At 35.4% G+C, this 27,353-nt stretch overlaps 1 protein-coding gene across 2 annotated transcripts; it reads right to left on the minus strand.

The window, feature by feature from the left end:
- Positions 1–1,729: 1,729 nt before the first annotated feature.
- On the minus strand, positions 1,730–24,612 carry LOC106174259 (integrator complex subunit 1). 2 transcript variants are annotated; one of them, XM_087004077.1, is made up of 46 exons: positions 24,519–24,612; positions 24,105–24,137; positions 23,636–23,857; positions 23,100–23,296; positions 22,712–22,849; positions 22,314–22,461; positions 22,055–22,166; positions 21,617–21,803; positions 21,139–21,284; positions 20,772–20,913; positions 20,329–20,511; positions 20,007–20,115; positions 19,625–19,745; positions 19,412–19,489; positions 19,047–19,204; positions 18,371–18,559; positions 18,077–18,137; positions 14,592–14,667; positions 13,926–14,050; positions 13,555–13,684; positions 12,907–13,077; positions 12,425–12,574; positions 11,824–11,997; positions 11,398–11,502; positions 10,933–11,097; positions 10,376–10,499; positions 9,911–10,069; positions 9,411–9,659; positions 8,974–9,089; positions 8,724–8,789; positions 8,572–8,625; positions 8,200–8,295; positions 7,767–7,956; positions 7,468–7,603; positions 6,896–7,219; positions 6,603–6,693; positions 6,168–6,382; positions 5,860–5,986; positions 5,477–5,610; positions 4,813–5,002; positions 4,352–4,476; positions 3,811–4,013; positions 3,467–3,537; positions 2,927–3,018; positions 2,268–2,377; positions 1,730–1,900 (listed from the first exon to the last, which is right to left on the minus strand). In XM_087004077.1, the coding sequence occupies exons 1-46, from the start codon at positions 24,562–24,564 to the stop codon at positions 1,782–1,784; spliced, it is 6,357 nt and encodes a 2,118-aa protein (XP_086860203.1). In that variant the 5' UTR covers positions 24,565–24,612; the 3' UTR covers positions 1,730–1,781. The 2 variants fall into 2 exon arrangements, with proteins under 2 accessions (XP_086860203.1, XP_013411182.2); XM_013555728.2 differs by having other exon boundaries at positions 7,767–7,959.
- Between the last annotated feature and the right edge of the window lie 2,741 nt (positions 24,613–27,353).

Here is a 27,353-nt window from a genome sequence, read left to right on the forward strand (position 1 = left end):
ATTTTTTACTACAATGACTTAAACAAAATATTAGTAATGAATCTGTTTTCAGGTGTTTCCCTGTTGTTAATAACATCTAAAACAATGGATCTACGCGTAATGAGTACCGTAACATTGGCAAACAAACAACAACTTTGGTAAATAGACATAGGAGCTGCCCGTGTACAAATTATGTCATACTTTTCGGAGCATTAGTATTGAACTCTTTAGCGGGATGTCAACGATCTGCGTTGCGATGACTACTTTCCCTCTTCTGACGATCGTTTAAATATATCAATATAATGGTGGCATTATCCTTGCTCAAATCGATTTTTATTGATATAAGTTAAGGGGTCGTACATGTATTTCAAATCGTACGTACGAGTACAATATACCACCTACAAAGCAAGTAAACTAGCTGAGAAGTCGCCTAAAGCTTGGGTTTCGCTCAGAATTACTGGAATTAATTAACTCTTGAAACGGTTTTTGGATATAAGTGCTTAGTGTTTTAAATGAAAGATGAAGCCAGGTTGATAATGGACGAGAAATAAAGAGGTTTGAAGGTGCAGTTAAAAAAAAACTTCTTTAAAATTAAGCGACAATTTTGAATAATTCAGTAAATTTAAAAACCTTGGGACACATATTTAGTTAACTAGTTAAAACCGCCACCGAGAGAAGTTGGTAAAAAAAGCCAAGTTGAGTGCAAACAGGGAGTGTTGCTCAACCGAACACGCTGGCGACGCATGGTTCATCAGGTCACGTTGACCCGCCGCGTGCCTTTGGGTGGTGGTAAGGTATATATATTCCTCTTTGGTGAAAATACATAGTGGCTAGTCTAAACAAAGTCATCCAATATGCAAGCTGAGATCAGTAAATGACCTCGTTTCCGCAGGATTACCCCTTTTTTATTCATTGTAACGCACAATATCACAACAGGGTGTTCTGGCAAGTCACATTCAAGATGTAAACTTAGTAGTGTCTAAAAACCACGCGCCAAAGAAACGACTATTTTTGTAACAGGTCAGCATTACTGCCAAGTTTCTTTATTTATTATTTTGCGTTACATAATAAATGGCAGACAACATATCTATTTCTTTGCGTTTAACACAAATTCCATGGTCCTCTAAGATAGCGTCGATGTGGTGAGGCAATGTATAGGTCTTGCCGAGTACATTCCAGGTTGTAAAATGGGTGTACTGAAACGACCTCTACAACGCTGGATGACATGTTCATGTGTGGGATGATCATATACGGATATTCACTTTACACACATTTGGCAATTTTACATAATTATTGTATTTTACTCAAACTACATACTTGACTAAAGTTGCAGTTTTAGTTGGTTCTAATAACGTGGCTGCTTATTACAGGGGTGTTCTGTATGTCACCATCGTTATCCAAAAAAATTGTTACAAAATGTCTTATAGAATTGTCTTGATTTTTTATCCTTCTCTGATAAAACTGATTTCAAAGAAAACATTGCCTCACAACAAGACAAAGTTACCACAAATCATATCACTTATTACAGCACATATTTTCATATTTTTTTCATAATTCATGATCTGTGAAAAACTGAATTCTTTTGAGAAAAAAAAAGAAATCTAAAGATGTTTTATGCCTATAAACATCAGCGATATTCATGAATCTGTCTTTACAAAAATAAGTTAAGTTTTATCAAATGTAATAACAGCCGTTTCAGAAATTCATTTCCAAGGCACAAAAGAGGAAACCTTGATATATTTTTTCAAGATCAGCATTAGTACTGCTTGACTGTCACAGAGAACAGTGTTTATTTTCACTCTCTACACCGTCATGCTTTCCAAGTTCAGCATTTGCAGTGTTTCACTGATGTATGATCCAGCGTCTATCTTACTTTTTACACCTGCAGCAAATGCTTTCTGCATCAAAATACCGGCCTGATCTAAAAAACAAAAAAAAAAAGAAAAATGTAACTTATTATCCTTAGAAGAAATACAATTGCCTTTATATGATACAAGCGAGGCTAAATTTTACGATAAGAGTTGTTTCTCCAACTTTATTAACTTTGATATAAAGGTTCTAAATTTCATATTTGTCAGAGTATGGTACTAGTAATCATAATCTAAACACAATTTACAAAACTTTGGGTTTATTGGAAATCAAGATTTACGAGACTAAGCAGTAAAAAAAACACAAAGGCAATCAAAATACAGAAGATAAGCATATGTTTTTTTTCATTAACCTATTTAATTCTGAAATCACTTATCTTAAAAGGAGGTTGGACTGACATTATACGTAATTCTACATACTCTGACAAAGCACAGCAAACTCTGGCAGATTCTTTAAAGCAGAATTCACAATATCTGGGTTGCTGTTCTCTATGCAGTGTAGAAATGTAGCTATGACATCATCCCCAACGCTGAAACAGGAAATTGCATAATAAGTATACAGTTTTATTCACAAATTGTCAGCTGAGCAGGTCAAACTCTTATGCTTGTCAGGAAAATGTAGGCACAGCTATAATATTACATTGGTCTTAAAGTGTAAACATGAATGTAAACAGTAGCTTTACTGGTGTGATAAGAGAATGGATACAAGGGAGTTGCTAAGTAGATGTGTGCTTAAGCAAAGGAGTAACTTTGATAAATTGTTATGCCTATCAGTGCTTTTTATCTCATCCTGATACCACATGAAATTAAACACCTTTTTCAAATTCACAAAAGTTTGTTTTCTCTCATTACTTTGATTATTGAAATTATTATTATGGAATATTTTTTCTGAATTATAAAACAATATCTCAATGGATTTTATTAACTGATTGATGAGATTAGAGGGTCATAGAGGGTCTATGATTTGGACTGAAGCAAACACTATTCAATTTGATGTATATATACAGCTTTTTCTCCATGATATTAAAGCAGTGTATGATAGTATTAAAGCACTAATCCACATATTGCTAATGACCCACCTAGGTTTTTGCCTTATGTATCTCATCACCAAGGCATGGGCTGTATTCCTGCACTTGTCACTCTCTGACAACATCAGTCTCTTCAAATCCCCCTGAAACACACAGAAGATGGAGGAGTTGCACTGACAGTTTTTGGAAAATTAGGCAAGACTCCTCTAAGTCACTAATTCTCCTCACCAAATAGCATAGACTGTAGTTAGTGCAGCATATTGTGGAGTTATTTATGACAGATAGACATGGTATTATACCAAATGGGAGAGAAGACACTGCCATCTCAATTAAGAAAAGGGAAGGAGAGAAGACACTGCCGTCTCAATTAAGAAAAGGGAAAAGAGGCTTACAGGTTAGATAGAAAACAATTATTACACAATAAAATTGGGGAATATGCGTGTGCCATGAAATAATTTCAATGTTTTGTCTGGATGACAAACTTTCTTCGTTGTTAATAAAGGCAACATAACTGTGCCTCTGCCACCTCATTCTAAACTGGTCTGAACGATTTTATACAATGCTGATGAGAAACCACTTTCCCTTCCTTACCATAAAATGTTCCAACACATCTACTTTTCTTTTAGATGTGTTGTCCAAATCTTCCAAAACCTCAAGCACATCTAAAAAAAAGGGAATGACCATAACATTCTATAACAAGATAAAATTTGTGCATTCTCAATTGTACATACCATGATATTCTGGATTCACAACTGCCTACGAGAATTATAAAAATTACTCTGAGGACCAAATATACATTTATTATCATTTCCTTTTTTATTTATTTATTGATTTAACGTTGTTGTTTTTCAATGCTTTGGATTTAAATATACTAGTAAAAAATGACACTGTCATCATAACTCACAGAAGAACAAAAATTCAATCTTAGCACCTACCTTCCAGCTTGGCCTCTTTGCTGATCTTCTTGAGGAAAGGTGCCAGCTGTGTCATGGGGATGGGGGATGTTGACCTGGGAGGTGTCAGACAGGTGTCAGCCTCAGGTGTGACCTCCCCCTCCCCAGCTGAGGGGGTTGGTAAGGTCAGGCCAGCCCTCAGTGACTTTAGTATGGCAAGGTCTGGATACTGCTCTGACAGATCTCTGTGAAATACCAGTATTACACATCAGCATAAGCAATTTATAGAAAAATATATCATTTTATTTAACATGCTGTTTCTTTTAGGTCATTAAAATGACAAAAACGGCATTTAATAATTTAATAACAAAAACATAAACAATTCATAGAAAATATATCGTCTTATCTAATGTTATTTCTCTTATGTCAGTACAAGAAATAAAATGCATTAAAATGGCAATAAAAAATTATTTTCAAAACAGCATTCTGAGTCTTGTATTGGTGGCTTGCATGCCAATTTTTAAAAATATTTATTAGAAACTTTAGATTTAAATTAACAAAAAAATAAAACCCCTCAAATTACCCCAGCAGACTGGCAAAAGGCCTAAGCAGGCTGATGGCTCTGGTTTTATCATGGTGCATGAACTGATGCAGGAAATGGATGTACTTGATGATCAGAGGGGCCAGCTGCTTCTTGTAACCATGAACCTGAAATATCAAACATGGAATCATGACTACCAATGCAGCTTCTGTATGAATTAAAGAAAGATAAATCCAATCTGTTAGTGGACAATTGTTGATTACAGATAGTTTGTGAATATTAACATCTGGACCATCTTTTTTTTTTTATTTTTATTTTATTTTATTTTTTTGGGGGGGGGTGGGGGGGGGGGGGTAACAGAATTACAATGTATCACTACCACACAATGAAAGGCTTTATGTTGAAAGTAGATGGATATGTAGCAAGTTACAACATATTGCTTAAAGCAGTACAGAAAAAAATCTAGAAATGTATCCATTAAAATATGAGGTGTATTATCTTACTTTGATAACTTCAAAATATGAAGCCAGAACCTCCTCTAGTGCCTGATACTCTCTGTGAAAGATAGATGGCGCCAGCAGCTCAAGAATGCCCAGAACATGTGTAAATAACAAGGTGTAGTTTCTGTGCTGAAACTCCCCAAATGCAAAGTGTATTCTGCCCTTTAATATGGAGGCTATCATTGGGAGTTGTCTGAAAATAGAGAAGTTGAACAAAAAATCAAGGTGTTGACAACTAAGGTGCGGTCAAATGCTTTAATTTCACATTTACACTTTTTTCTCCTTTGAAATCAAACTGCTCTATAACATTCAGAAAAGACATTAGGGAAGCTAGTCTCATTCTGGTGGAATCAAGTTCTGGGTGGTAATTGGTTTTCCTTAAACTTTCAGTTGGCTCATTATTAAAAAAAATGTCAGTATCAAAAATGATGCAGCCAAGTGTTGATTAATTTGCTTCTGATAGCCTGGCCATAATAATTTTTGACACTATTTGCTCTGTAGATGTGAAACTCATTACTTCTGCAACAAATAAATTTGTGCAGCTACTCTAATACTGTTCAATTGTTTTAATTCATATATGCATTTGTTATACATATTTACTTAGTAAAGCATTTACAAATGGAAGAATTGCTACAAGTTATTGTAGACAAAAATTTCTAGTTTATACCTTAAAAGTAACACAGGGTGTTCTGCAGCCATTTTTCTACAAGCAATGTTTGCGTCAAACATCTTTTCTGCCACTTGTTTCCCAGGGCGCGCCATGCTCAGGGTACTGATCAACCGATGAGAGATGATATCCAACTGCAAAACAACAGGCTCATGTTACTGTCCATAAGATACTGTAACAATGTTTACAAGCAGTCTAGAAATTTCCAGGCCTAGTGAGAGAAAACCAGTGTGTGATACTGGTGTTATAGTAAAAAAAAAGTGGAATTTACATTTATCCACATACTTCAAAAACTATACAAATCTCTCTCTGACTAATTTCCAAATTAATTTTAGTTACAAACACAAATGAATCAGAAATTATAACGTGAGCATGCAAGTTACCTGGCTTCCACTCTTTAAAGTAGAGCTCATATCTCCCAGCAGTGTAGCTGTGTCCTCCAGCCATGCCAAGGCAAAGGGTTTTTGTAGGTAGATCTCCAGTAACAGGTACTTGGCCAGGGAACCAATACTATTGAAACATAAAGAATCACAAATAGCCTGTTTCCGTATGTATAAAATAAGTTCACTGAATACTTTTTAGAATTGAGAATGGGGTGATAATCTTATCATGATTATTTTCATCAAATTCACCATATTGAAAGAACACATTCATTTACAAAGAACACTGTATATTAATGTACTAAGTTTACCTCCCAGCTTTCTTGATAATATCCTGTAGGTATTGTACAGAGAATTTAATGAGATCAGTCCTGTCACTGCAACAAGCTGTCAAAAGATGGAGCCTCTGGCCTATCAACTCCAGGACAAGCTTATCTGCTTTCTCAGAGGCTTCCTCCAAAATGTAATCAATGACTCTCTTCAGTTGTTGCTCTGTCAGACAGAGGATGTCTTCTGGCTGAGAATTCTTTAAAAAAAAACTATAGGTTACTTACTGAAAATGTGGCCAATTATAAAAAAACCTCTCCGTTTACCTTTTGTATAAAAAAAGTCAGCAGTTTAATTTCCATTGGTCAAAAAAAAAAAAATAATAATAATAAATAAAAAAATAAAAAATACACGTACAAAATCATAAAAACTGCATACTCTTTCATAAATCATTCTTTCTGAATCGGTGAAAACGTTACCTTGGGTAGCTTCCTGTCCCTTCCCTGCCATATTGTTGGAATGTGGATACAAGCCCACAAGAAATCTAATACATTGGAAGCACAGTATTGTCTAGAAGAAAAAGAGCCATGAACACTTAATGTATCAAATCAAGTGTGCAAAATAAATTACACAATTTTCATATAAACAATCTAAAAAGCTTGTGTTGGTTTTCAAAGCCTAAATATAAATCTAAAGACATTTTAGTCCTTTGCCAACTTAGTGTACAAAATACATTGTAAAAGATTTTACACAAACCAAACTTCTCCCCCACCTGTTATCCCCAGGTTGCAGCAGACAGCTGATACACCTATGGAGTGTGGTCCAGTTACTCTGATGTGTCAGTAAAGCAAGCAGGTATGGCTGCCCGTGCTTTCTGGTACTACCATTCTTGATGTCTCCTTGTCTTGCATCGTGCTGCCTCCTGGCAAAGAGTAGCTGCTGCTCAATCTCTGGGGAAGCCTGAATGATCTCAGGATCCAGTAGCTCCAACCAATCTATGAGTAGTCCAGCAGTGCTGGATGGAATTACTGTGTCTTCAGTGAGAGCAAAATTTCCAGATTGCTCCGTACTTGTGTTTGCCTTGGATGTAAATTCACTGCAAGTTTCACAGGAAAATGTATAAAAAGGTTGATAATTTTTATTTCATAATGGCACTGCTTGGAATGGATATCAGATGGTGAATTTATCAAACTGGTAAATGGGTATGTGGAAGTAAATATTTCCAAAAATTTCATGAAATATTAATCAATTAAAAATTAAAGAGAGGACCCTCAAGTGTAGACATTTTTTGATTACACTTATTAAATACTATGCAATTGAGAAAGGATTTTAACTTTTAACTACCTGTCTTTTTGCACCAGCAAGGTAGCCATTGTCTTTGCTCTGGTGAGAGTGCTCTTATTCTCCATGCTGTCAGACATACACATTTGTACAAACTTCTCCATAAGACCATCATCCACTTTCTCCTTGTTTGTCAATGCTACAGGGTAAAACATAAAATTCAAATTTGGACCATTGTGACTGTTCATGAATAATTATAAGTCTCTTTCATATAACAGTAATTATAATTGTGTTATTTCAATTGAAGTTTCTTGCTTGTTTCTGAAAATTAAGATCATCCAAAGCAATAAGTATGCACCTACCTCTCTGTAGCCTTTCCTCATCCACTTGCCCTGCAGTTTTCAACTGTTTCACCTGTTCTCTGACTACACTGCTCACTGGTCTCTGGCCAGACACAGTGGTCAAGTACTGGACCAGCAGAGAGGTCAGAGGAGACTTGGTCTCCAGGGATAACTTATGTAACCTTTCTATGATGCTGGTCAGAGCTGGGTTCTTCTGAACAATAAAAAAACAGAAATGAAAATCAGAACTTGAGGGTTACTTATGCGAATTACCACTATGTGAATCTCCATTGAGAAGTAAAGATCTGTGAAAAACTGAGATACACTGGGCACAAGCTTTACTTGTATCAGATGTTGAGATTTAAAAATTATACCACTTACGTGCATATCAAAACCCATTAATTCAAGTGGGCGTATGAAAGTAATGACAATTGAGGTTCATCAACCAACCAACCTGTTTTGCCATCAGTATTCTAAAAAGAGGACAAGCCACTGTTGTCTGTTTGTGAAGACTTGTAGCCAATTCAGCACCTTTATCACCCATTAACATCTGAAAAATAAGGAACATTATCATTCTAAACCAAGCATAAGGAGTATCTACTTACAAAGTTGCAATGAAAGTATCTTGACCACCAAAAAATGTCCTGTCCTTTTATCTGTGCCTTTGCCTTCTTGTGTGTACAACAAATACATAACAAATTCCTTAATGATCTCAGAATTTTAGCTTAAAGGTAATTTTTTTTACTTTTTTATGAATTGCTTATAAATGCATAAATTTTATTCCATCATTGCATTCTCAGCAATATAAGATACCTCATATACTTACATTTCTTAAAGCTTGGGTGACTAATTCTGCAACTGCAGCTTCAAGTGATATTTTCTGAAAAGACAAATCAACAGTATTAATAAAATTGTTCACACCTCCAACTGAAATTTAGTCTAAGCAATGTTAGTAATTTGTTCCACATAACACCTCACCTTGATAAGTTGTTTATGTTGTTCTTTCACTTCTTTTCCATTTGGACCTTCTTGAAAGCCAAAAATCTGAATAGGAAAAAATATACCATTTACATCTCAAACAATGCATGATCACAATTTAAACAGAGTTGATTTCAAATGTCAAAATTGTACCAGCTTCAGTGCATATACTATATTATCTTTTTTTTTTCTTAGTTTAGGAGCTTTTTGTATTCTGAACTACTGGCCCATTGATAAAAATTAATCTCACCTTCCACAACAATTTTTCCACAGATCTAACATCCCCAGGCATTGTAAAAGGCTCTTCTTTCCTGAATATCTGCGAGAATGTTCTAGATTTCTTGTCGGGCTTCATTTCAGTATCACCTACGTGGAAATTTGAGCAACATATCAAAAACATGAGGTATCATACTTTCTGGCAAACTTTGTTACTACCCATCAATTTAAAAGATGTCTACCACTCACTCTCATTTTCTGTAACTTTGGCAGATCAACTGTGGCCAGTATTAGTTGTTTTCCTTGCCTTAAAGTAGACATCAATTAATTTGTTAAACTTTCCTTCGATCAGAGAAAAACAATGTAGATTTCCACAAAGCATAAGATATATCATATAATAAAATATAGTGACTATTTCAATGGCTTTGATCATTACTCATTCTCAATAGCTTGAACAGTATATGGTCAAACCTTTTTCTTCCTTTTCTCTTCCCTCCATCAGCAGCTGTTGGAACCTCTCCCCTCCTGTTGCTCCTCTCAGTTTCTGAACCTGTATCAACTGATTCATGTACCCCTTGTCCATCACCATGGCTCCCAAACTCTGGCTGTCCACCTGTGCACCATGGTCAAGACTGGCCAAAAGCTTACTCATGCTCTCTCTAGGGATACCAAATGACTGGACAAACAGAAGCAACTGTCCGGGCTCTAGGTCTTGCAGAGCTGGGTGGAAGAAATATTTTAATCTTTACACTAAATGTCGATAAATAGTGAACATAAACTTTGAAAAACATTTTCATAAAACTTAACATACATAAAATATACTGTATTTTATTTAATGGATTTTTCAGCTGAACTTTTAGTAGAATTTTTTTATTACTGCAAAGTGACATATCTATCCTTCAAACAATTTTCAGTTTCTTCAGCATGAACTAACCGAGGAAACAATCAAGCCAAATTATTATTCTACTTACCTGCATCCACCAGTCTCTGAACATCAGATTTGATCATCTTCAGTTTCAGCCAGTCAGGCAGCAGCAGGGCCTCCTCAGATGTGTCAACTAAGTAGGCAGAGGGAGGGGCACCTGACACTGGGAACCAGGTCTCCAACAACTCTTCAAACAAAGGTTTCCCTATGGTATAAATGTATCTTGATAAGTATTTAAAACAAATTCACTTAGGGGAGTTCCGGGTTGATGTAAACAAGTTCTTAGACACTTCAAATAAAACGCATCCATAATTTGATATCAGTACTGTTGAATTATTCTGTTGCCACTTTAAAGAGAAGACTTCAAAGTATGGATATTAAAAAAAAAAACATCTTGATTTCAATATCTCAAGAGCACAAAATCATGCAAATCTGCCTCTAAAACACAAGAATGGGAACTCCAGTCTTATATGGAGTTTTATGAGCTTCTAGTAGGTAAACAGATGCCTACCCTCAGTGGTAAACTGTGGAGGTCCAAAGGTCAGTAATATGATCATGGCATGGACAACTAGCACATGCATGGTGGCTGACTCCCCTGTCTGCCACTGAAGGATGATCTGGTCCTGGGTGTCGGACTTCACATATAAATGAACAGAAAAGAATATCAAAACAAATGAAAGAAACCATATCTTATGTAAAATAATGTACACAATTCACTACAGGGTCCTAATCATAAATGATCTAAAATTCTTAGTCCATTGAAATTATAAATCTTTAATTAAAAGACAACTAGGCAACAGCCAGTTTGGTGTGCTTTGAAACATTCAAAGGGTAAAACTGACAGTCAAGAAACAGTTGAACTGCTGTGTTTCTGATTGATTATATAATACTGGCAAATGAACGCTGCCTGTTTTTTATATCAAGTAGTATGGTACAAATCACCTCTGCAATATTCAGCGAGTACTGACATGCTGTATTTTTATATTTAGCTCAGTTACATGTATGTGTAACTCTGCAGATATATTTCACACTATCAAAATTATAACCAGGAGGTAGTTGGCTAGTTACCCAAGAATAGGCCTGTTTTTCTGGTTCTCTGGCCTTCCTGAGATAGTTCACAAATAGCTTGATCAGAGCGGTCAGTACATAGTCCTGCTTTGGGGTGGAATGATGACCATCGGAGAGGATATGACCAATGATGGTGGACCTCTCTACTATCACCTGGGCTATGTCCTGGAATTGAAACAAAACAATAAGGAACTGCCACAACCTATTTCTTAGTCATATCCTACACTGTGGTACTAATGTAAATCGCAAGTCATCTTAAAATGTTAATAATTACAACACAAAGGTAAAATGTTCCTAAATAAGTTATCCAATCCTCATGTCATCTTAAACAGTTCAGATTAATACATAAATGATCCAATTATTTCACTTAAAGTTGTTATATTAGGCTTCATAAGTCCCTTGCATTCCCTTAATACTCATTACAGTATACAAGAGACTAGGAGACTGCATGTTCTGAGCACTTACTAGAGCCAGATCATCCATCTGTTGAAGCTGATATCCAGATGTCTGCCCTGACAGGAACACAATGTATGCACTCACAGCAGAAACATCCGTCTCTACCTGACATGCCTGAAGAAGGGAATTAGAATTTTTTACCACAAATTACAGATTTTTACTTTTGGTTACATTTTATGCAATCACTGAAAACTGAGGTAAATGTGATCAATCACATTTTCCGAGGCCTTCAGTGATGGCATATCACAAATATAAAAAGGCCACTAATAGCAATAAACCGAGAATCCAATAAAAATTTATCCAATGCTTGAAATGCCGCAAAAAAAAACTTCATTTGGCAAACATCATTTTGTTGGTAATTGCATTCAAATAAGTGAAGAATCTAATAAGGTAAGTAATCAGAATAAGAGAAAATTCTAGAACAAATACCATTACCTGTCTAACTGCAAGACAAGCCTGCTCCCGCACATAGTTAAACAGTGGTAAAGTACATAGCTGGACCAGTAGCCATCTGTGAGATGGGAAGGCACCTGCCAGCTCATCATCGTCTGTCTCCATCTCTTGAGCTGAGGCATACAGGTGACTCTTAGACAGCACCATGTTCAAACCCTGGAACACAAAGGTATATATTTGTTACTGATAAGGTCACATGGACTATGAGTATGTCTGCCAATTAATTTCATGCTTCTATCTTCTGAGCTTTGCCCTACAGATGATTTTTGCACTTAAATTTAAAAAAATAAATATATTATAAAATTCTTACATATGTCTCTTTAACAGAGTTATTAGTCTTTTAAAGAGACATTTTAAGAAGAAAATTAATTATCAGAACTGAACTTGTACTTTGTTTTAAACTAGGTTCAAAGAGTTTTCTGTTTTTCACTTCAAAATTTCAATTCATCTAGGACCATGATATGAGGTTTTTCATCATAAAGACCAAGAACCCATTATGAATTTGATCTCTTTGTTCTAAATATGCTGGGCTGTTTTCGATACAGAATCTCCCACTGTTACAATGTAAATACAGTATACCAACCTTAAGAGCTAGAGCCCTGGATGCCACCTGCTGTGAGGAGAGTCTCTTCAGGAAGTAGTTGAGAACTTCACCAACCGTCTTTGGGTCACTATCCTCAGAGAAAAGCAGGGCTTGTAGCCTGGATAGCAACTGCTCTTGTTTCTTCAATTTCTGTAAGAAAGCATTGCAGTGCTCTTTATATAATAGAAGATACATGTACCTAGCATACCTATTTTTTGTTTGAAAAATATATAAGTAAAGTACATTATCTTGCCATGAAAATAAAAACATTTATTATACGATAGGGTTACATCTAATAAATTTTTTGAAACGTTTGAAATTAGAGAATTTGATAGCCACCAATATAAAAAAGTCAAAGCTCCAGGTTCTCTTCCAAAAAAATTCTACCACTGTTGATAAAACTAAGACACAAAGATGCTTCTCTAAGGCACAGACAGGAGTGCAGTCACAAAGATGTTCCTTCTTCTCTGAAATCAGCTTACCTGCTTCTTTTTGAATTTCTCTGCCTTGCTTTCCTCCTCCTCTTCCAGGTCATCTATCTCTGGAGTCTCATGCAGCAGGAACTCACAGAGACACTGGACAGGAAGGATCTCCAGGGAACCCTCACTGGACTCCACCAGCTCAGCCAGCCATGGCATGGACTGGGAGGCACCCTGGAGGAAATACAATGTTCCAGGCCCCAGTTTCACAAAATTATTTAAGTCAGTTCCCTGGCTTAGTTGACTATGATTTCAATGAGAGTGCTGTAACACTGTGCCTGGGTAATATGTGTGCATGTGGCCATGTAACCTTGGTAACAAATATGTTAGCCAGGGAACACTACTCGAGTTTTTTTTCTTTTTTTGTAAAACTTGGGCCAGAGTTTTACAAGGAAACACTACAGTTATAATGGAAAAACTGTAAACACAATGCATCTTGGACATTTTTTTAATGATCCACTGTATGAACCTGAGGTTATCATCTACAAATGAGTTATATTCTTGAAATTAACTGCAGATAAGTGTGGGTTCTCTTGCATAATGTATAATACTTGAATGCAATGTAAGAAATTGGAATGTTACCTAAACTAGAATGTTAGCATGAACAAAGTGACTTTTTCTCACTCAATCATGATGATCTTTATATGTTACCTGTCTTTGAATAATATCCAGTAAAAAATCAGGACTTCTACTTCTGCATAGCAGCTGTCCAACTTTGAGTGTTTTGTTTAGCACTCGCAACTGTTCAAGAACGGCAGATGGTGGCTTTCTGGCTAATCCTCTGAAACGATAAATATCATACAAAATACATCTTTTATCCAACTTGTCCAGAAACACAATGGTATATCAAAACATACTCATGTTTAACGTATGAATTGTAAAGCATCAGACGCTTTGAAATTTTGACGCAAGTTTGAATATTACCTGAAAAAAAATGTTACCCAAATGCATTCAAATTACACCATATCTAATCTACAACCATGGACTGCAGCTGTAAGCTGTATAAAAACACCGTGTCTTACCTAGGTTCCATAGAAGTCAGCTGGGAGATAAGATGGCTGTTTTGTTCTGTGATAGTCATTTTACTGGTAGCTGCTGCCAGGTAGCCCTCAAACTGAAGGATTTCCTGTTTCTCCAGCTGGGCAATCTTTACAGGAGAACATAAAGAGTTCATTAATAATTCTAAAACTTAGGGTTAATAATATTTTCTGGGCCTAAGAACAGAAATTATTCATTTAATTTAAATAAATACAGTTTCCTCTTTGTTAAAAAAAACTTTAAATTAATGATTCAGAATTTCTGACATCAGAAAGTACATTTTTGTGAGTAATCAAAAATGATAATCCTTGAAAAAGATAAATATTGGGAAAAGTGAGGTGTTCAACAATCTAAAGTAATTACCACAAATTGTGTTTCAGAATGAGATACTGTGAAACAGTTTTGAGTTGTACACAAATGTTGAAATCATATAGAAATGAATGATTTTTAAATGACTGATATATCCAAGATTATGTATCAAGTACATATGATGACATGTGTGTTTAAATGAGTGAAATATTTACAAACATCACTGCACTGGTGAATAGAAGGACTATCAAAATGTGAGTGATCAAGAAACAACAATAATGATATGCGAATCATTCATCAGAAAATTATAATCAGAAATAAGTGAAGGTAAAAAAAGTCACCTGCTTTTCTTTTGCTTTATATTCATCAATGGTCTTCTCATCAGTTGTCACAGTGGGTGGAGGAAAACGGAAAGAGCTAAAGTGATTGTTATAAATTCATATATGAATATGATATATTTGAGATTCAATAAGCAAGATTCTGTTCAAAACAAATTCAAACTGTTTTACTTATTAAATGTTACCTAATCAAACAAGAACCAACTTTAAAAAGAAAAGTCAAGTCTAAAAAGGAAAACAATCTCTATTAAAACTTTAAATAAATAAATAAATAAATAAATAAATAAACTAGAGGATCAGAGAGGCGATACCGCCTCCAAATATTGTACCACCAGCTGGAGCAAACGCATTCGTATAGACCCCCACATACACAAAATAAGGGACACAACCACCAGTTTTGTGCTTGACAAGCTGTAAAAATGCAATCAACAAGAATTTTTAAACTATTGCAAAAAATATATATGGTACAATCAAATTTAAGTTCTTCGTAAGGTAGGTCAAGGGTCAATTTCAAGGTCACAGTAAATTGCCAGTATATGACTTCCTATTCAAGTTCAAGAGTAACTATGGACCTATCTCTGTCAAGTTTGAAGTTAAAAGAGAAAGAAATTAGCAGAGTTCAGTTCATGATAAAAAGTAGGTCAAAGGTCAATTTCAAGGTCACACTTAGATTGCCAGTATAGGACTTCCTATTCAACTTCAATAGTAACTATGGACCTATCTCAGCCAGTTTTGGAGATAAAAGGGAAGCAAAATTTGCAAAATTCAGTTCATGGTGAAAAGTAGGTCAAAGGTCAATTTCAAGGTCACATTTAGATTGCCAGTATATGACTTTCTATTCAAGTTCAATAGTAACTATGGACCTATCTCTGCCAGTTTTGGAGATAAAAGGGAAGCAAAATTTGCAAAGTTCAGTTTAAGGTGAAAAGTAGGACAAAGGTCAATTTTAATGTCACATTTATAATGCCAGTATATGACTTCCTATTCAAGTTCAATAGTAACTACAGACCTATCTCAGCCAGTTTTGGAGATAAAAGGGAAGAAAAGTTTGCAAAGTTCAGTTCATGGTGAAAAGTAGGTCAAAGGTCAATTTCAAGGTCACATTTAGATTGCCAGTATATGACTTCCTATTCAAGTTCAATAGTAACTATGGACCTATCTCTGTCAAGTTTGAAGTTAAAAGAGAAAGAAATTAGCAGAGTTCAGTTCATGATAAAAAGTAGGTCAAAGGTCAATTTCAAGGTCACACTTAGATTGCCAGTATATGACTTTCTATTCAAGTTCAATAGTAACTATGGACCTATCTCTGCCAGTTTTGGAGATAAAAGGGAAGCAAAATTTGCAAAGTTCAGTTTATGGTGAAAAGTAGAACAAAGGTCAATTTTAAGGTCACATTTATAATGCCAGTATATGACTTCCTATTCAAGTTCAATAGTAACTACGGACCTATCTCAGCCAGTTTTGGAGATAAAAGGGAAGAAAAGTTTGCAAAATTCAGTTCATGGTGAAAAGTAGGTCAAAGGTCAATTTCAAGGTCACATTTAGATTGCCAGTATATGACTTCCTATTCAAGTTCAATAGTAACTACGGACCTATCTCTGGCAGTTTTGGAGATAAAAGGGAAGCAAAATTTGCAAAGTTCAGTTTATGGTGAAAAGTAGGTCAAAGGTCAATTTCAAGGTCACATTTAGATTGCCAGTATATGACTTCCTATTCAAGTTCAATAGTAACTACGGACCTATCTCAGCCAGTTTTGGAGATAAAAGGAAAGCAAAATTTGCAAATTTCAGTTCATGGTGTAAAGTAGGTCAAAGGTCAATTTCAAGGTCACATTTAGATTGCCAGTATATGACTTCCTTTTCAAGTTCAATAGTAACTACGGACCTATCTCAGCCAGTTTTGGAGATAAAAGGGAAGAAAAGTTTGCAAAGTTCAGTTCATGGTAAAAAGTAGGTCAAAGGTCAATTTCAAGGTCACATTTAGATTGCCAGTATATGACTTCCTATTCAAGTTCAATAGTAACTACGGACCTATCTCTGCCAGTTTTGGAGATAAAAGGGAAGCAAAATTTGCAAAGTTCAGTTCATGGTGAAAAGTAGGTCAAAGGTCAATTTCAAGGTCACATTTAGATTGCCAGTATATGACTTCCTATTCAAGTTCAATAGTAACTACGGACCTATCTCAGCCAGTTTTGGAGATAAAAGGAAAGCAAAATTTGCAAAATTCAGTTCATGGTGTAAAGTAGGTCAAAGGTCAATTTTAAGGTCACATTTAGATTGCCAGTATATGACTTCCTATTCAACTTCAATAGTAACTACGGACCTATCTCTGCCAGTTTTGGAGATAAAAGGGAAGAAAAATTTGCAAAGTGCAGTTCATGGTGAAAAGTAGGTCAAAGGTCAATTTCAAGGTCATAGTAAGATTGCCAGTATATGACTTCCTATTCAACTTCAATAGTAACTATGGACCTATCTCTGCCAGTTTGGGAGATATAAGGGACTAGATGTTATAATTTTGGAGTTACCATAATGTGCCTTAAATTTCGTACAGAAAAAATTAATTAAAATAAAGAAAATGTCATTTTGGTCAAAATTCTTGAAATAGGAGGTGCTCTGAAGTTTCAGAAGTTCAAATTTGATGAAATAATGTCATTTTTGAACACAAGTTGTCTGCTTTGCCAAGCCTTATGTTTTATTTTTCCAGAGTTCAAAATTTATTATCCATTACCGTACTGCACATTTTGCTTTTACCACCAATATGTACTTTTTGATACAGCGTAACTCGAAAACCGTATGGAATACAAAAAAACCGAGACCACCTGCAGTGTTGGGCTTTACATGCTCTACAAAATGCAAAAAAGAATGGGTCTCTAGCATTAACGGTTCCCGAATTAGAGACAGTTTTCAGTTTCGGTATCTTATGGCCGCTACTCCCGTGAAAATGCACCAATTGACCCCAAATTCATGGAGATGAAAGATGACCTGAAGGGTAACACTTTCCAATAATATTATTGGTTAAGTCTGTGTGGTGTCTGAATAACAGGGCAAAAAAAATTTTTTTCGTAAAAAATTTCATTTTTTTGAAAATTTTGGCCCATTTGACCTTGAAGTAGAGGTCAAAGGTCAAATCCAAGGATATATTTGAAATCTACACATATGACTTTTGGAAAGCCGTCTATAGAAATTTTTCCCATAACTCCTTCCGTAGGGTAGATAATTAGCATTTAATTTTGCCATTTTTAGACAAGGGTGTATTGCAATGAGTGCCACACCCAGACCCCAATACCGACAAAGCCCAAATTTTACGTGGAACGAGTTGAGATTATAGGTGACCTAAATCCATGAGATGGGTACGGGGGCCCTTACCGTCTAGGAGGAGAAGCGGTAACGGTAGCCGTCCGGCGGAGCCGGCGGAACGATCCGGACGGGACCGAAACCATGTGTACCGCCAGCGCTAACGCTGGTGGTACAATAAATAAGGAGTCTTACTTTGTCATCACCATCTCCATCATCATTTTGAGAGTTGGGTAATTTTCCCAGGCAGCATAACCTGGAATTACAAAATTTTAAATATCAACAAGTCTGATTTCACTTCAATGATCCAAATGAATTTTATTGATGCATCCTTACTAATGCCAAGAGCAAGTACTTGAAATACCTAAATAAGCTATAAAATATATTTTTGAACTAGACAAATTCTGTCCATTTTGACCACACAAAAGCCTAATCAGAAGTGCAAAGTATAAAAAATGCAATAGTTGAAGACTTTCTGTACACACTTACCAAATGTGGCAGGATTAAAAGCAGAAATTATCAACAACATAATCCATGCTTTCCAAAAAGAGTTTGAGATGGCCAGCATGGGAGGTTTATAGCCCTTTGGAAGCTGTATGTTCTCTGGGTGGTGGTAGGTACACAGGTTGAGTAAGGCATCTATCAGCTCCAGTCTCTCCACATGTAATACATCATAACCTGAAATTTGACATCCAAACTGTTCTTATAATCAGTTTAAGGCATGACCAATATTCACACAATACATGTCTTTCCTCAATAAAAATATCATATGTTTTGAACAACAAGAAATACAAATACATAACAACTATTGGATTAAGGCACTCATAACCTCAAAACTGGCATCTATGAATTACAAAATACAGGACAGGCCATATAAGTCTGTTCAATCCAGCTGCTTTGTAGACAACACTAAAAAACATCACTCATAGCTGCCAGCTTTACCATGACCAGGTTTTTTGATGTTAAACCTATAGTGTATAATATTTTTTTCTGCACAAAGCAATCTAATTAGAAACAAATAATAGCAGATCAACCTCTCTATTTAATGTCAAATAACAGCCACGTAATTCGCTAACCACAACATGCATTTCATCCTATATGTATGGATTGTATGTGTGTTATCATATTTTAATTATTTATTAAAAAAATCATTTCCAGCACCTACCCTCTGTGTGCAGTGCTGCTGCCCTCTTCACCAGCTGATCAGCTAACTCCAGAGCATCCACTGCACTGATGGGCAGCTCCTTAGCCAGACCTATGATCAGAATTCTCATCAGGGTATCTTCAAGGACAGGAACTTCTGATGTCAGACGAAGCATCATGCTGTGAAAGAAAACATCTTATTAATAACTTATATGTGTTTTTCCAATGTTAGCAAACCAAAAACATGAAGGTGCAAAAAGCAACTTTCAATGTTACCTTAAATGCAACTTTTTTAGCACTTTAACCACACAGTCAGCTGAAGCCAATTTTGATAACTTCAATTCTCATTTTAGTAAATATCCCCATGGCCTACATTGAGCTACTTACTTTCTATCTCCCTCTGGTGGCCAGTTGTCCAACTTGTAATACTGCTCTGGCTGCTCCATGAAGAGAACTTTGTGAATACTAAGAAGAAAAGTGAAGCGATATGTCATACTCTTTAAATGTGAATTTTCACAACAATTACCTTGAATGAGAAAAAAGTATTACGAAAATATCATTTAAGGGGCACATACTAGAAATATCTTAGAAGGTACCCACCAGTGAGCATAGTCATTCTGTTTAATCCTGAACATGACTGGGACCACAGTGTGGAGCCACCATATGCTGTCCCTTTGTATGATGGCAACTTGACTTTGGAATTGCCGCAGAATTGCCATATCTAAAGCATAATTGAATTGGATAAACTGTGGTTTGCCAGTTTTATATATAACATAGTCAAACAGAAAAACCTCTGAAGAGGTCTCACAATTCTGTAATTTTCAGAAATTATAGACTCACATTCAGGCAACTAAATTTCAAACTCAGTTTCAATTGCTTTTTACAGGAGTCAAAATCAATATCTTTCATCTGGCTTAAACAGAGTAAATACTGTCAAAACAATAGCAATAGGGAGACCATTGAATACAGCTATCATCCTCACCTCTCTGATCACCTCTTGCCTGTGCAGTAACAGCCTCACGCACTCCTGGTGTGATACTTAGCAACTGACACAAAGATATCAAATCTGTCAGTCCTTGGAGCAGACGATCCTAAAACATTTCAGTGATAAATTGTTTAATAATCATACAATGTATCTGATTTTTTTAAATTTATGCATCACAAATCCATACAATTATCCCTTTACTGCATCAATAGTCTCATCTAACTCAGCTGCCACATATATGCTTTTAGTGTTCTCTATTTTGCATAGATTTACAGTGATTTTTTTAAAAAAATAAGCACAAAATTATTTTCAATTTCACCTTCAGAGGGCCATCTAACTCCATAAATTTAAGTTCAGTTCTTTCCCTCATCAAGCCCAGAGCAAATGCTGGGAAGTTCACGTCATATCTCAGAGACCTTGCTATCTCTCTGAACAAAGCCCTCAAAGCTCTCAGGTAGTCATCCTTGTTTGCTAGTAGGTCTTGAAATATCTCTGCCAATAGCTAAAAGAGTAAATATATTATTCTTTAAGAGTCTTTTTTTAAGTTTAACATATTTTGCTAACATTCAAAGAAGGCTGCAAAGACATCTTTATTTAAGTGTACTTAATCAAAATGGCAATATAAAATGTTCACTTGTAAATGACATTTTCCTTCATGACATTAAAATAAAAAAGGTACAAGATGGTGAACAGAATAAATCATAATCACAATAAAAAATCAATATGAGATATATAAAGTAACAAAAGGTGTTGTTTCATTACCTTTGGTGCCTCCTCTGGGGCAAACTGGAATATGACCCCCAATATGGTCATGTTGTTGGGGTTCCTTGTGTTGGACAGCTCATTGTAGATAGTATGGGTCAGCAGGGTCTTTAGGTTATCTGGATGCTGACCAAGAAGCTCTCTAGAATTGGGAAATTACAAGGTTTCAAACTCAATATTTTCACCGTTTGCCAATTTCGATATCAATTTTTTTATTTTTATTTGAAAAATGCTAGGATGCAATATAATAATGCATGACGGAAAAATGCACTAGCAATTATGCACTTGAGTGAATAATGTTTAAAAAAAACAATGTTTGCTTTTTACTTTTTATTTTTTCCAACTTAATTATTCCCACAAGACTTACTTTATACACAGCAAGTAATGGTTCACCACTGGTTTCATCTTCAATCTAATCTTGCACAGGTTCCCCATGACTTCCACATCATGGTGATTGTGTTCACTGCAGTTGGCACATACAGACATCAGCAGATCCTGGGCTGTACGGCTCAACTAATGGATAAAGAAATGGTACAAGGTAAACTATGTATGTCTGTGCATAAGTGCATGTGTGTGTATGCATGTACGTGTGTCTGCTGATCAAACGTTCAGGTTTTCCACATCATGGTGAAAGTGTGCACTACAGTAAGCTGCATGCCCCAACTATTCAAAAATATTGGAAAATCCACTTTCATGATCAGATTAACAATGGCTTACTCAGGTCACTTAAAATGATTATTTTCAGTTCAATCTTGTTGCAGGCACCATGTTTTGTGAAATCACGCTGTTCTTCAGTTTATTTTCAAACATGCAGTACTTTTTACAAAACGGTATTTGCCACATACTTTAGGGTTTTGTAGCCACATCTCCAGTCTCTGGGAAGCCAGAACTCTGACCTCGCTGTAACCACAAGTGGCTGTCATCAACTTCAGCAGTTGTTTGGATATGGTGTCCATTCCCTGCCTCCTTGTTAACTGATCTCTTAACACCTCCAGCACATAGCTCTCTATACTCTCATGCTGGTACATGTATCTGTTAAAATAAAGGACAGGTGTGAAGATACTTTGAGGTGATTTCTGTATTTGAGGTTTGTCTTGGGTTTTTAGTGTGAAGAGTAATATATTTCACTTTAAAATCATAAATCACAAGTCATTTCAACTAAAAAATATCACCTGTCTCACCTTAAAATGTTTTGCACACATCACAAATATAGGAAAAGAAAAACTTTCAATTTTTACTATTCTGCTTCGGTAAGGCAACAAGAATTAAGCTCCAAACTATACCTGGGATACATGGGAACATCTTGTGCGGCATCAGCAGCCAGTGAAGAGCCTGGTCTGCTACCAGAGTCTGACTGCCCCTGGCTGTCTTCATCAAGTACAACTGGGCTAGAAACTGAAACACAGCAAAATTAAATCTCTGTGAAAGATCAATAAAATGTCAAAAATGGTTAAAATAATATCTGTCAGTTGAAAAGGTTATATTATCATATGAGGTATGTTATCTTTGTTGTAGTGAGTAATAAGCTGAAAGTTTTAGTACCTGTTGGGAGGTCAGGTTTATCCAGTGCTGCAGTAATGGCTCTTGTTGGTTTTCTTGTGTTGAATGCTGACTGTATATTCTCCACAAAACCTCTGCAATCTTCTCTGTCAACCCAGATGCGCTCACCTATAGAGTCTTCAATGAACACCTGCATTGGATACAATTCACAAATATCTTAAATTGCAATAAATGCAATATACCAAATAATGAATACACATTCACTAAAAGTTTTTTTTTCTTCAGTACTTCTGTGTTCCATTTTGCAATTTCAATTTGCCCATACAAATATAGTCTATAAATTGCAGGCAGTTGTTTTTGAGGGAGAAAGACATATCAGGTATGACTGTTCATTAGAGAATTTCATTAACGAATCTGAATCTCTTCAGCATATAACCAACCTTGAGAAAGGCATCAGGCCAGTTCTCTTCATCTTGGAATGCAGCCATGAGTACATTGCAAGCCAACACAGAGACCAGTGCATTCCCTTTAGCTTTGAAATTAATGGATACATCCCTCTTTAAGATGCTGCAAAAAGCCTACAATGCAAAATGCTGAAATGACTGCTTTTACCTCTTAAATCAAGGTACCACAGAAATTTTAGTCCATACTGAATGAGTCAGCACCTATATATTAAAACACCTCTGAAATAATAACAATCAGCTTTCCTTCAGAAAACTAATCAAAGAATGCACAAATGTATTGCTATTCAATATCCATTTCAGTTGGAAAGGTGTATTTTAAACTGGATAAGAATGATAAAATACCATTGTCTTGTGTCTCACTTACATCCATGACCACCTCACTCCCAAACAAAGAGGCTCTACTCTTGGACAGATACATTAGGCTGAGGTACAAGGGAGGAGCAGGCTTGGCTCTATTAGCTTTCAAGTGCTTCACAGCACCACATATCAAACCCTCAAGCCTTTCATCACTCTCCATCTCTTCTGCCTCTAGAATGCTGTCCAGAAAGTCTGACGGGTCACCTAGGAAAGTGCACGTGCAAAAGAGTAAATCAGTTTTGAGCATAAGAGTATTATTCTGAAGTATATTTAAGTTTTGTTAATAAGAACATAGCTTTATATAAGGTGAATTAAGCACTCAAAATAGCACAGCTCCATCAGATAGAGCTCAGTAGGACTCCTAAACAGGAAGCCATAAAAGCTCAAAAAGGTCAGGTGAGCTAGAGTACAAGTATATAAGAATAACAATATATTTGTTTACATTATAGGGCAACCCATAATTCAGATATCAAAAATCTGCCTAAAAATTTATTAACACATGAGATGACTGTTCCATAAGATATCAATATGAAAGGTACTCACTGTCAATGGCTATCTCTTCATACAATACAGTCTGTCTGGCAGGAGAGCCTTTCCCTTCTAACCCTCTGCCCAGGGGCATGGGTGCAGTGCTGAGTTTAGGCTTCTTGGAAAGTAAACTGGACCCCAGTCCTCCGGGTACATCACGTTTGGTGGGTGGAAGTAATTTCTTTGGCTGAGTGGCTTGAAAGATATTGGGATCTGATCCAGTTTTTCCTTTAGCCCCTACAAGGCAAAGTTGAGAAATATTGATCAATGGAATGCTTTCATATTAATTATATTTTTAAAGATTGTTGCTAAAAATCACTATGTTATAACTATATACAACTACTTAATAATTTCTTGAAAATTTGATGTACAGTGATACAAGTGAATTTTACTATTCTAAACATATTTAGGTCCCATTAAGTTTTGAGCTTAAATTTAAAGTATTCAAATAACAATGTTCAGAAACATTGTCACCATGACATACCCAGTGCTATCACATCCATTGGTGGGGCATGGCCTGAAATAGCAAATGATGACTATTCAAGTAAATCTTGTTATTGACACTGAGAGGTATCATTTTTCATTTTTAAAATTGTACTTTATACAATATAATGAATCTACTTTTTACTGATCCAATATGCTTTGTTACACCTAACTGTACTTCACAGCAGTAGTGCATTTTCATTTTAATATTTGCAATTCGAAACACCAAGATATGTTATTACGTATAAAAATTAATAAGCGAACTAAAGTATTTACTCTGACTGAAGTTTCACTGACTTATGCTTGTTACTAGTTGTAAAGCCTAAAGGTTTAGGTGTAAAAACACGAGATTATCTGCGATTGCAAATGTAAATGAATGCTTTTAATCATATCAAGTATCCTCTATGTTGTATACCTTTGCCTTTTGGTGGGCGCTTTACACCTGGCTTCAAGCGATCCATTCTAAGCGTTTTATGATTTAACTAGTTGGCATTTAAGTTGCAGGCGGGTCCTACGAAAATACGAAAACCGCGAAAACCGCGAAAACAAGAAGTTGCTAGGCGAAAACCTCGCTATAACTTACCAATTCTCGATGTTCTTGACAAGTTGCTGTAATATTTGGATAACTTGGACCATATTACATACATCATGACCTTTGATAACGATGTTGTAATGAATTGAGTATGTAACCAGCTGAGTTTTCTAGATCGGCAACTATATAGTGCGTGGGAGCCATGTTTGGTTTACAATTGGCATATATAAACAGCAGTGTCCCCTCAGGCCAGTATTGCCATATCAGGCCAGTATTGCCCTCTCAGGTTAGTAATGCTTTTCCAGGCAAGTAATACTCTCTCAAGTACTATATGAAGTTGATAACACAGATTACCTGCATTCTTAGTAATACAAAGTTATTAATAAATAGGAATTAATAAATATGCACAAAGTAGAACTTTTGTTTTTCATTCCAACCAGAAGTGAAACTACACATCAATGCTTGTAAAAAGTGCCCATTTTAATACACCATACATGTAGAGTCTATATTGTATGAGCTGTGAACCTGCATAGAATTTACACTCCTACTTTTCCAAATATAAAATGAGTAGCATTGTTTAATAAAGTGACCAGCATAGAGCAATTTATAAAGCATTATGAAAATGTAGGTTCTAATTAACATAATTGATAATATTCAATATATATAATAATGGTGAAGACAATTAAATTATTTTTATTAAAACATTTTTTCCTCTGAACTTGATCCATGGCCGCTGATTTTGTTATTAAATCACATTTTATCTTACTCTTTTTGAAAAGATATTCATTGCACAGCTATTTGTTACACTAATTGTTTTTCACTTAATAAACCAAATCCATTTCTAAAGCATCAATCAATTTATAGATTGTATATATGTGCATCCTAAGGTGTCTAATACACATTTTACCTTCAAATCAATGTGTTTAATTGTTTTTACATTTGGGTTCTGTGTATGTGCCAGTATACAGAGATAAGCTCTTTTAACTCTGAAAAAATGTCAACAGTCAGTTAATCATGCATATATATATTATACGCACAATAATGGAGAAAAAAAAAAGGAAAAAGGAACACACATTAAACACATGTACTGGTACTCTGATTTGCAGGAGGCATTTTCTCTTGAAAGGAGATATAACAGATTACAACTGCATGATGTTATGTGATTGACATAAAAAATAGTTTACTCCTAGAGTTTTAGGCAGTGCACATCTAATTTCGTAATTGATATGATATGATTATCTTTCAATTCCAAATCTATTTCATCATTTCTGTGTCTATGCTGTGTTTAAACACTTCAACTTTTTGTATGGTAAGTTTTTTATCAGTTTGAAGCACCCTGCATGTGTTTTGTTGAAGATTGCCAAAAAGCAGATGAAGTTATGTATATCATGATAGTCCATAACATGTTATCACCCTGATATTTTCCACTATTTGCTGAATATTGGCATGCTGTAATATCAAGGGACTGTTGACAGTTCTTATTTGCCAGGAAGTTGATCAATAGTAAATAATAGTGTGTGCTTGTATATTTCATTTGCCATATATTTAAAGCATGTAATATACCAAACTTGGGCCAGTTTTGGGCCTTGCTTTTTCTTGGGCTTGCATTCTGCTTGGTATAATAAAAGGAATATGAAATAAAAAGTGTTAGTTTTCTTGTAAAGAATATTATTACCTCTGCCAAGGAGGCTATGTTTTCACCCCTGTTTGTTTGTTTGTTTGTTTGTCATCATCATAACTAAAAAGTTATGGATAAATTTCGATGGCATTTTCAGGGTAGGTCAGAAATGGGTTAACTTAGAAGTGATTAGTTTTTGGTGGTGATCTGGATCTATAATCAATCAATAATAAAAAACTAAATCATTATAGAATGAAAATTTAGGAGTGAAATGGTATTGGATGGACACTCTGCTGCCTTAGTGGAGGTCTGCGGTCTCTTAGTGCTTTTCTAGTTGCCATTATTAATTAACTATTGTGTACACTTTGTACTTTAAAAGTATTATAAGTTCTCAACCAATGCATTTCTCAATGGTGTATAAAATATTGGGAAAGGAAGGTAGCATTTTTGAAACAGATCATTAGTCCACTATTCTGAATGTGGCCTATATTTGTAAAATTGTCAGCTCTCTACCGTATTAATTCTCCTCTAAAACTTTATTCCTTTAAATATCTGGCCAAATAAGAATTATGCTTTGGCAATAGCATATAGCTCCCATATGATTTGAACTACTTTTGAAAGGGGACATTATTCTAGGTCAAAAACAAATGTTGCTTTAGTCATCATAAATGGGTTTAAACCCTGATAAAACTATAATCAATACTTAGACAAATTATGAATCTACATATTTAAGGTCATAGATTGTGTTGCGCTTTACAGAGCACCCATACGTATTCATATGTAACATGTTCTAAGGCCAAAATAAAAAAAACTTCAGACAAATGCATTGAACGATTTGGATGTGTTTATTCTCAGAACTCGCTAGTCCGAAATGCAGACCACATACACAGCACAAATTGCGTTTTCTTAAAAGAATTTTTGTATCTTTCTGATTACCATTGGGATTTACTACCTACTGATTCATGTCATTGTTTATATGTTATGATTGGATCAGTCCAATAAGTATTGTACAACGTGGTTAGGAGGGTTAAGTTGACAATGGCTAACTGTTATCTGCAGGTGTAAAAGAAATGACTGAATTGCATATATTAAATTTGGTG

This window comes from Lingula anatina, chromosome 2, assembly GCF_051362555.1.
Source record: "Lingula anatina isolate TDL-2025a chromosome 2, LinAna3.0, whole genome shotgun sequence".
Classification (NCBI taxonomy): Eukaryota; Metazoa; Brachiopoda; class Lingulata; order Lingulida; family Lingulidae; genus Lingula; species Lingula anatina.